The sequence below is a fragment of the Nerophis lumbriciformis genome, linkage group LG22 (genome assembly GCF_033978685.3).
Source record: "Nerophis lumbriciformis linkage group LG22, RoL_Nlum_v2.1, whole genome shotgun sequence".
Taxonomy (NCBI): domain Eukaryota; kingdom Metazoa; phylum Chordata; class Actinopteri; order Syngnathiformes; family Syngnathidae; genus Nerophis; species Nerophis lumbriciformis.
Genome location: NC_084569.2, coordinates 9,445,910 through 9,457,458, shown reverse-complemented (window position 1 = coordinate 9,457,458; position 11,549 = coordinate 9,445,910). Strand labels below are relative to the sequence as shown.

The 11,549-nt window shown below is 39.1% G+C and overlaps 1 protein-coding gene across 1 annotated transcript in view; it reads right to left on the bottom strand.

Annotated features, from left to right (window-relative positions):
- Positions 1-9,019, bottom strand: part of LOC133615097 (uncharacterized) — a 10,155-nt gene extending 1,136 nt beyond the window's left edge. The window contains exons 1-3 of the mRNA XM_061973448.1: positions 8,876-9,019; positions 8,455-8,781; positions 951-1,060 (exon numbers count right to left, since the gene is read on the bottom strand). Coding sequence (XP_061829432.1) covers positions 951-1,060; positions 8,455-8,781; positions 8,876-8,993 — 555 coding nt within the window. The 5' untranslated portion in view covers positions 8,994-9,019. The remainder of the gene's footprint in view (positions 1-950; positions 1,061-8,454; positions 8,782-8,875) is intronic.
- Between the last annotated feature and the right edge of the window lie 2,530 nt (positions 9,020-11,549).

Below are 11,549 nucleotides of genomic sequence, written 5' to 3'. Positions count from 1 at the left end.
TGAAGCCTGTTCACCTGTGGGATGTTCCAGATAAGTGTTTGACGATCATTCTTCAACTTTTCTCAGTCTTTTTTGCCACTTGTGCCAGCTTTTTTTTTCAAAACATGTTGCAGGCATCAAATTCCAAATGAGCTAATATTTGCAAAAAAATAACAAAGTTTTCCAGTTCGCTACATCTGTAAGTGCAAGTTAAAACTCTACAATGCAAAGCCAAAGCCATTTATCAACAACACCCGGGGAAAAAAATGTGTTGCTCAGTTGGAACATTAAATATATTTTCTTTGCAGTCTATTCAATTGAATATAAGTTGAAAGTTTTGGGGTTTGTGTCAGAATAATTGTATCTAACTTATCACAAAACGTTGTGTTTCAATGAGTTACCGGCAAGCGGACAAAAGCTGTCTTTGATCTTACCAATCAAAAGGCTTGTAAAACTCCACTGTGTAGGATGGGAAGCGACATGAAGGTGTCGGTTTCTTTGATGTATTGTAATCTACAGGAAGATTTTGTCTTGACCCGAGATCTACAAAGCGGAGAGGAAGCAGGACCTGACCCCCCCTCCGGGCACCTTTTCTTTGAACTGTTTTGTGACCAAAGGCAGCGGCTGTTTACGACCCCCCCTCCCTTTAGAAATAGCTGTTGCCATGTAATCAGGGAAAGTCCCAAAAAAAGAGCGTGGTGGGAGACGGTACAAGAGTACAGCCCAGACGTTTCTCCTCAATTGAGCCAAATTTAATTCTGTCTCTGTTTAATTCCTTGCTTCTTGTCTTGTTCAATAGATGTCGTCAGTGTTTGAACCTGACAGTTTGTACTTTGAAGACGTTATTTTGTTATTAGGCGAGAATTGGGAGGGGAAAATGAAGCAAGACATGATAAAACAGGTCGCCTCTCGTAAAATGTGTTTGTTACTCTCTGCAGTTGAGTAAATAACGAAGAGCGACGGACACACACCTTGGGAATGATCCACAGGAGGAAGGCGATGAGCACACCAAACAGCACGGCGGCTGAAACGGCGGCGGTCACCAGGAGAAGAGTCCTGTCCGGTGGCTCACACTGCTCATCTGTTTGTGATGCAAACATTTTATACTGTACAGTATATCCCTTATTTGGTGCAGTTATGGTTAGTTGTTTCAATCAGTGGTCCCCAACCACAGGTCCGGGGACCGGTACCGGTCCGTGACACACAGAAACATTCATTGATTTACAAACTAACTCATTTTCTCCAACTTAACTTTTGTCTGTCTCACTAAACGCACCAATAAGCTTGTTTATAGATGTGTTATAAAACTCCTGACAGGAGGTCGCCATTTATTTGTTACTAAATAAAATAAAATATCTGACTTACTATTATGATATAAAAGCATGTGTTAATCACAAAGATTAAATGATTAATTTTAACAAATAAACCTTAGGCTTTGGTCAGACTGATTAGACAAAATCACTTTACATACAATATGCATTATGTTCTGCTAAAATAAATCAACTAAATTAATCATAAATATGTTTTTTTAATCAATAAAATGAAAGTGCAAATGAAATTACTTCTTTAGTCATAATTTTTGCACTTAAGAAATTTCTCTACAGTAGGACAAGACTCCCTCAAACTCTGCCTGGCAACTTCTGGGAACGCTCTCCCTGACCACCTGAGGGTACCACAGACTGTGGATGCTTTTAAAAAAAGGCTTAATAACCCTTCTTTTTAAAAAAGCCTTTTTTTAGATATATGCATACTAGTTCTAGCTATTTGGTTGTTCTAGTTTTTATTTTTTTATTTTTTTCATTATTTTTTTATTTTTATTTTTTTTAATACACTGTAGCACTTAGCAATTATTAATTTCAACAAATAAACCTTAGACTTAGGTCGGACTGATTAGACAAAATAACTTTACATACAATATGCATTATGTTCTGCTAAAATAAATCAACTAAATTAATAATAAATGTTTTTTTAACCAAACTGTCAATAAAATGAAAGTACAAATGAAAATACCACTTTAGTCATAATTTTTGCGCTTAAGAAATTTCTCTATGAATTTCACATTGTCATTACTGCCACAAGTGGTAGAAGAGTGTATTACAACTAAGTAGCCTATGCGCACCACAGCTGAAAAAACAGATTCTAGGGGGCGCTCGCGACCCGGCCCTATGGTTAAGAAACACTGGTATATAATATATGCCATCAACGTGCCGGCGACCATCTTTTTGCAAAGAAACATTGATCGATTGATTGAAACTTTTATTAGTAGATTGCACAGTACATATTCCGTACAATTGACCACTAAATGGCAACACCCGAATAAGTTTTTCAACTTGCTTAAGTCGGGGTCCACGTTAATCAATTCATGGTAAAATGGATGAAAATTCATGCCCCGGGCTCCCATTCTTTCAGCATTATAGTGAGTTGATTTTTCAAGCAAATTTTTTTTGTTGCTGTTTTTATCTGCCACATGTGAAAAGGCGGTCCGTGAAAATAATGCAGACATTAAACCGGTCCCTGGTGGAAAAAAGGTTGGGGACCCCTGGTGTAAATGGCCCTACAGCACAGATACAGTATGACAAGACTCTCTCAAACTCTGCCTAGTAACTACTGGGAACACTCTCCCTGACCACCTGAGGGCACCACAGACTGTGGATGCTTTTAAAAAAGGCTTAAAACCCCTTCTTTTTTAAATAAAAGCCTTTTTTTAGATATATGCATACTAGTTCTAGCTATTTGGTTGTTGTAGTTTTTTTTTTTAGTTTTTTTTTTTATTGTCTTTTTATTTTTAGTTTTTTAATACACTGTAGCACTTTGAGGTTGTTTACTCAATGTAAAGTGCTTTTTACAAATAAAACAGATACAGTATGACAAGACTCCCTTAAACTCTGCCTGGCAACTACTGGGAACGCTCTCCCTGACCACCTGAGGGCACCACAGACTGTGGATGCTTTTAAAAAAGGCTTAAAACCCCTTCTTTTTTAAATAAAAGCCTCTTTTTTTTTTAGATACATGCATACTAGTTCTAGCTATTTGGTTGTTCTAGTTTTTATTTATTTTTTTTATTTTTTTACTATCTTTTTATTTTTATTTTTTTAATACACTGTAGCACTTTGAGGTTGTTTACTCAATGTAAAGTGCTTTTTACAAATAAAATCTATTGTTATTTTTTTTTAACATATTGTGTCATTTATCAACCTATTATTATGAGGGACAAACTGTAAAAATAAATTATTAATCTACTCATTCATTTACAGTTAATATCTGCTTACTTTCTCTTTTAACATGTTCTATCTACACTTCTGTTCAAATGTAATAATCACTTATTCTTCTCTTGTTTGATACTTTACATTAGTTTTGGATGATACCACACATTTGGGTATCAATCCGATACCAAGTCGTTACAGGATCATACATTGGTCATATTCAAAGTCCTCATGTATCCAGGGACATATTTAGTTCATAAACATAATATACATTTAAAAAAACAAAAGAAGATGTTTTGATGCCAAAAAATAGTATCGACTAGATACGTGCCTGTACTTGATATCATTACAGTGGATCCACCAATGGCGTTTGTTTACATTGTGACGCCGGTGAGCTACGGTGTGTAGTGAAGCATGTTTAGCTATTCCTCGTCCTGCGCTACAAGTTGTGTGTATGTGTGTGTGGGGGGGCGGCGGGGTTTGGAGTTAACGGGGGTGTATATTGTAACGTCCCGGAAGAGTTAGTGCTGCAAAGGGTTCTGGGTATTTGTTCTATTGTGTTTATGTTGTGTTACGGTGCGGATGTTCTCCCAAAATGTGTTCTTCGTTCTTGTTTGGTGTGGATTCACAGTGTGGCGTATATTTCTAACAATGTTAAAGTTGCTTATACGGCCACCCTTAGTGTAAACTGTATCGCTGTTGATGAAGTATGCTTTGCATTTACATGTGTGTGCGTACAGGAGCCGCTCATATTTAGTGACTGGGCGGGCACGTTGTTAGAAGGGGTGAAAAGCGGACGTGACGACACGCCCCCAAGACTGTGGAATACGAGATATAATGACTGATGAACACCTTCGTTGGATAATGAAGGTTGCCTCAGCTCAAAGCCTGAGCCCCGACATTAATGAACTGGCATCCAAGAAAAGATGGCTTGCACACATCAGATTAGATCAGTGTGCTGCAAACTGAGCAGTTTAAAGTCCTGAATGGTTGGTTTATTCATTATTTTATTTTCAAATTTATTAGCCTGTGGAAAAAGTTAATGTTGATATTTACCTCAGAAGGCTGCAAATAGAAAAGAGGCATTCAATTTTTATTTAAATTGTATTTGATATGCCAGTGATATTTTTTAATTATTATTATTTGAAACTCGATTTTGCATGTCACTATAAAGTTATATAAGCCTTGCTTGTTCAATATTTAATGCAAAACTTGTTTGGGTCCCTATTAAAAGGTTAATTTGTTCAACCTTGGCCCGCGGCTTTGTTCAGTTTTACATTTTGGCCCACTCTGTATTTGAGTTTGACACCCCTGCTGTAGATGGACGTATCTAGCCATGTCTTAAAGCACCTCTTCCTGAGGGCGTTTAAGTGTTATAACTTCACCTCTACCATACTTGCCAACCTTGAGACCTCTGATTTCGGGAGGTGGGTGGGTGGGGGCGTGGTCAGGGGTGGGGCGGGGCGTGGTTAAGAGGGGAGGAGTATATTGACAGCTATATACTGTGTGTGTATATATATATATATATATATATTGTCATGACTTGATCTTGGGTGTTTGCTTTTCCGGGATGCAACGGAAAGTTGGCACGGGCGAGACGGGAATGTAGGTACATGATTTATTTAAACTATCAAAAAAGGAATAAACGAAAAGCGCGCACAGGGGCGGAGGTACAAAACTAGACTATACACACAAAACTTGCACATTGGCAGAAACTATGAACAATTAAACAAAACTTGCAAACTATGGCTTGAATAAAGAAAACTTACTTGGCATGGACAAAAAAAGGAGCAGCGTGAACGATGGACATGAAAAGGAGTTAGAAATGTGTCGAGCATAAATGTGGTGAGGTCGTCCGAAAGACAAACTGAAAAACACTGAACTTAAATACTGCAGACATGATTAACGAAAACAGGTGCGTGACTCAAGACGTGAAACAGGTGCGTGACGTGACAGGTGAAAACTAATGGGTTGCTATGGTGACAATCAAGAGTGCACAATGAGTCCAAACGTGGAACAGGTGAAACTAATGGGTAATCATGCAAACAAGACAAGGGAGTGAAAAGCCAGAAACTAAACAAAACATGACTTAAAACAAAACATGATTACACAGACATGACATATATATATATATATATATATATATATATATATATATATACATATATATCTACATCCTGAAAATATGCAAACAAAACTGTGTTTAGATAATTGATACTTCAAACTTGCATAAATAAATATTAAGGAATATAACATAACTTGGCTTCTGAGAGCTTCAAAATGTAATGAATAAAATGCTAAAGTTGTTGATAAACAAGCAATAATTTTAATAATTAAATATGGTCATTTTAAATGAATTATTATGATAATTTTAAATTAATTATTTCCAATATGTTTATTTCAATGTATAATTCTATGGCTGGATGTAATAAGGAGACAGAAAAAATACAAATAAAAATACAATTAATTTTGATGTTTTTAGCAAAATATAGTCAAAATTTATTTAGTTGTTTTTTTTAAATTAATAAATATGTATTTTTAGGTAAGATAAACATAATAATACAATTGATCTCTAGTCTGGATGATTTAGTTCTTGTCACCCTGTCCTCACTCAGGTCCGCATGGAGCTGGAGGGGGCGTGGCTTCCAGCTCCGGCTGAAAATCGGGAGATTTTCGGGAGAATATTTGTCCCGGGAGGTTTTCGGGAGAGGCGCTGAATTTCGGGAGTCTTCGGGAGGGTTGGCAAGTATGCCTTTACCGTTAGTTTTTAAGCCAAAATGCGTCCGTTCTCCCTTTTCTGTCTACACACTGCTTGTAAGTACTCTGTGTGTGTGTGCACTGCCGAACATGCTCCTCTGCTTGTAAAACCAGCAATGACACGACGTGACTTTGACGCGGGCGCGTGGGGGGGCGGTACGCTTCAGAGACGGTATAGTACCGATGATTCATTAGTATCGCGGTCAGAGGTGGGTAGTAACGCGCTACATTTACTCCGTTACATCTACTTGAGTAACTTTTGGGATAAATTGTACTTCTAAGAGTAGTTTTAATGCAACATACTTTTACTTTTACTTAAGTATATTTATAGAGAAGGAACGCTACTTTTACTCCGCTACTTTTATCTACATTCAGCTCGCTACTCGCTACTAATTTTTATCGATCTGTTAATGCACGCTTTGTTTGTTTTGGTCTGTCAGATAGACCTTCATAGTGCCTGCCTTACTGGTGACGTTTCACTTCGTTCCACCAATCAGATGCAGTCACTGGTGACGTTAGACCAATCAAACAGAGCCAGGTGGTCACATGACCTGACTTAAACAAGTTGAAAAACTTATTGGGGTGTTACCATTTAGTGGTCAATTGTACGGAATATGTACTGTACTGTGCAATCTACTAATAAAAGTTCCAATCAATCAATCAAAAGTGTGAAGGAAAAAAGATACTTTTTTATTTCAACCGTACATCCCGTCAAAAGCCTAAAGACTGAACGCACATGAGGACGTTCCTGTTTTCACAATAAAAGTGCCGCTCCATCGCGCCTGCGCTTTCAAAACAAGAGTCTCCGAAAGCCAGCGCAAACAAGCTAGCAAGCTACGGAGTTTGCCGCCAATATATTTCTTGTAAAGTGTATAAAAACAAATATGGAAGCTGGACAAATAAGATGCCAAAAACCCAGCACTTTCATGTGGTATTAGACAGAAAGGAGGAACTTTTCTTCTCCTCCATTTGAAAACGTGGACGTTTGTCATCACTACTGTCTGATTACAATCAATGCAAGTCATCAGAATCAGGTAATACACCAACTTATATTCTAGACTTCATGAAAGAAAGGAATCTATATGTTAAACATGCATGTATATTCATTAAAACACCTTTAACATGTAAACAAAAACAGCAAAATAAATAAATATAAATTATATACTGTATATATCAATGTATGTATATATATATATATGTGTGTATATATATATATATATATATATATATATATATATATATATATATATATATAAAAAACCCACGCCAGGAAACCAGCCAAAAAAGAACAGAAAACGAAACGACATCATCTGGTACAACCCCCCATACAGCAAAAACGTCTCAACGAACATTGGACACAAATTCCTCAATCTGATTGACAAACACTTTCCCAAAGACAACACCCTAAGAAAAGTATTCAACAAGAACAACATTAAATTGAGCTACAGCTGCATGAACAATATACGACAAATCATCTCAAACCACAACAAAACAATTGCAAATGAGCCGTCGGCCCCCATACAGAGCGACTCCAAAACCAACAAAGGATGTAACTGTCGAAAGAAACCTGATTGCCCTCTCAACGGGGGGTGCTTACAAACATCAGTTGTCTACCAATCTAAGGTAATACGCAAGGACATTAACACATCCGACACATATGTAGGATTAACCGAGGGAGAATTCAAAACCAGATGGAACAATCACAAGGCTTCTTTCAGGAACAAAAACCTGCGAAATACCACAGAACTCAGCAAACACATTTGGGACCTCAAAGACAATAATGTCGAATATTCAATAACATGGCAAATTCTTGCATCCAGCACACCTTACAATAGTGGTAATAAAAGATGCAACCTATGCTTGAAAGAGAAACGGTTTATTATTTACCGTCCAGACCTGTCATCCCTCAACAAGCGCAGCGAAATTGTAACAACATGCCGCCATAGACGGAAACACCTCCTAGGTAACACATGAGCCAATCACCACGCCCCTAGGCCAGCCTGTACCCACCCACTCTGTGCCCTATATAAACCATGGTATGCGAATGCTCCCATTAAAATCTCCTGATGATTGAGGGTACCCCCCCTCATGAAACAGGCCTGTAGAGATGAAATAGTCTTGTGATTTTTTTCCCACACATACATATATATATATATATATATATATATATATATGATATGATATGAGTGTGTATGTTACTCATCAGTTACTCAGTACTTGAGTAGTTTTTTCGCAACATGCTTTTTACTTTTACTCAAGTAAATATTTGGGTGACTACTCCTTACTTTTACTTGAGTAATACATCTCTAAAGTAACAGTACTCTTACTTGAGTACAATTTCTGGCTACTCTACCCACCTCTGATCGCGGTACTATACTAACACCGGTATGCCGTACAACCCTAATTATGGCACATTTACATTTGCTCTTGTTATTCGTGTTAAAAATGAACAATACTACCCGTGAGCATTCTATCGGTTGATGCAGGTGTGAAGTGTGTGCGAGGTGAGGCTCACCTGTCACCACCAGGAGCACCGAGCCGGTGCTATTCAGCGCCTTTGTTTGATAATTGGCGTTCATCTTGTAGTCGCACCAGTACGGCCCCGTGTCCTCGGTTGTCAGGTTTGAGATGACAACCTCCATGGAGGTGATGTTTCCCTTCACCTGCAGTCTGTCGGCGTACTTCATAGCCACCGTGTTTTTTTCACCCATCTTGAAGAGAATTTGGATCTCCTTCCAGAGCCCTTTGTGCAAAGACACGAAGACCAGGCCGGGACCAGGGGGTCTGATCCTGCACAGGATGGACACGGATTCGCCGGTGTGTTTCCACACCACCTCGTCCTCTATGGGGGGGGTAGATACAACCGGCAAACAGTTATTTCACTTTTTTTTTTTTTTTTTTACGTTTGTAGTCTTTAGGCTATGGGTCAGTCTTACCTGGTGCAGCTTGAGTTGTGCAGAAAAAACACAAGGTGCTAAAAAGAAGACTTAGGCAGACGGTAGACATGCTGATCTGAGGTCTAGGAGAGTAGCAGATGCATCTTTCCGCCCGCATTGCCCTCACGACTTTAAGTATAGGCAGCTTCCTGTGTGACGTCCTTCAACTACAACCCCTGGCAAAAAAAAAAAAAAAAAAAAAAAGGTATACAAGCAAGCAAGTAAACAACAATTAATGGCCAATGCATTTACAAACCCCGTTTCCATATGAGTTGGGAAATTGTGTTCAACCCATATTCAATTGAATGCACTACAAAGACAAGATATTTGATGTTCAAACTGATAAACTTTTTTTTTTTTTTTGCAAATAATAATTAACTTAGAATTTCATGACTGCAACACGTGCCAAAGTAGTTGGGAAAGGGCTGTGTTACATGGCCTTTCCGTTTAACAACACTCAGTAAACGTTTGGGAACTGAGGAGACACATTTTTTTAAGCTTCTCAGGTGGAATTCTTTCCCATTCTTGCTTGATGTACAGCTTAAGTTGTTCAACAGTCCGGGGGTCTCCGTTGTGGTATTTTAGGCTTCATAATGCGCCACACATTTTCAATGGGACTACAGGCAGGCCAGTCTAGTACCCGCACTCTTTTACTCTGAAGCCACGTTGATGTAACACGTGGCTTGGCATTGTCTTGCTGAAATAAGCAGGGGCGTCCATGGTAACGTTGCTTGGGTGGCAACATATGTTGCTCCAAAACCTGTATGTACCTTTCAGCATTAATGGCGCCTTCACAGATGTGTAAGTTACCCATGTCTTGGGCACTAATACACCCCCATACCATCACACATGCTGGCTTTTCAACTTTGCGCCTAGAACAATCCGGATGGTTCTTTTCCCTCTTTGGTCCGGAGGACACGGCGTCCAAAAACGATTTGAAATGTGGACTCGTCAGACCACAGAACACTTTTCCACTTTGTATCAGTCCATCTTAGATGAGCTCGGGCCCAGCGAAACCGACGGCGTTTCCGGGTGTTGTTGATAAAACGGTTTTCGCCTCGCATAGGAGCGTTTTTAACTTGCACTTACAGATGTAGCGACCGACTGTAGTTACTGACAGTGGGTTTCTGAAGTGTTCCTGAGCCCATGTGGTGATATCCTTTACACACCGATGTCGCTTGTTGATGCAGTACCGCCTGAGGGATCGAAGGTCACGGGCTTAGCTGCTTACGTGCAGTGATTTCTCCAGATTCTCTGAACCCTTTGATGATATTACGGACCGTAGATTATTCAAATAAGATGTACAAACCCCGTTTCCATATGAGTTGGGAAATTGTGTTGGATGTAAATATAAACGGAATACAACGATTTGCAAATCATTTTCAACCCATATTCAATTGAATGCACTACAAAGACAACATATTTGATGTTTAAACTCATAAACTTTTTTTTTTTTTTGCAAATAATAATTAACTTAGAATTTCATGGCTGCAACACGTGCCAAAGTAGTTGGGAAAGGGCATGTTCACCACTGTGTTACATGGCCTTTCCTTTTAACAACACTCAGTAAACGTTTGGGAACTGAGGAGACACATTTTTTAAGCGTCTCAGGTGGAATTCTTTCCCATTCTTGCTTGATGTACAGCTTAAGTTGTTCAACAGTCCGGGGGTCTCCGTTGTGGTATTTTAGGCTTCATAATGCACCACACATTTTCAATGGGACTACAGGCAGGCCAGTCTAGTACCCGCACTCTTTTACTATGAAGCCACGTTGATGTAACACGTGGCTTGGCATTGTCTTGCTGAAATAAGCAGGGGCGTCCATGGTAACGTTGCTTGGATGGCAACATATGTTGCTCCAAAACCTGTATGTACCTTTCAGCATTAATGGCGCCTTCACAGATGCGTAAGTTACCCATGTCTTGGGCACTAATACACCCCCATACCATCATAGATGCCGGCTTTTCAACTTTGCGCCTAGAACAATCCGGATAGTTATTTTCCTCTTTGGTCCGGAGGACACGACGTCCAAAAACAATTTGAAATGTGGACTCGTCAGACCCACAGAACACTTTTCCACTTTGTATCAGTCCATCTTAGATGAGCTCGGGCCCAGCGAAACCGACGGCGTTTCTGGGTGTTGTTGATAAAACGGTTTTCGCCTCGCATAGGAGAGTTTTTAACTTGCACTTACAGATGTAGCGACCGACTGTAGTTACTGACAGTGGGTTTCTGAAGTGTTCCTGGGCCCATGTGGTGATATCCTTTACACACTGATGTCGCTTGTTAATGCAGTACAGCCTGAGGGATCGAAGGTCACGCACGGGCTTAGCTGGTTACGTGCAGTGATTTCTCCAGATTCTCTGAACCCTTTGATGATATTACGGACAGTAGATTATTCAAATAGGATGTACAAACCCCGTTTCCATATGAGTTGGGAAATTGTGTTAGATGTAAATATAAACGGAATACAATGATTTGCAAATCCTTTTCAACCCATATTCAGTTGAATGCACTACAAAGACAACATATTTGATGTTCAAACTCATAAACTTTTCTTTTTTTTTGCAAATAATAATTAACTTAGAATTTCATGGCTGCAACACGTGACAAAGTAGTTGGGAAAGGGCATGTTCACCACTGTGTTACATGGCCTTTCCTTTTAACAACACTC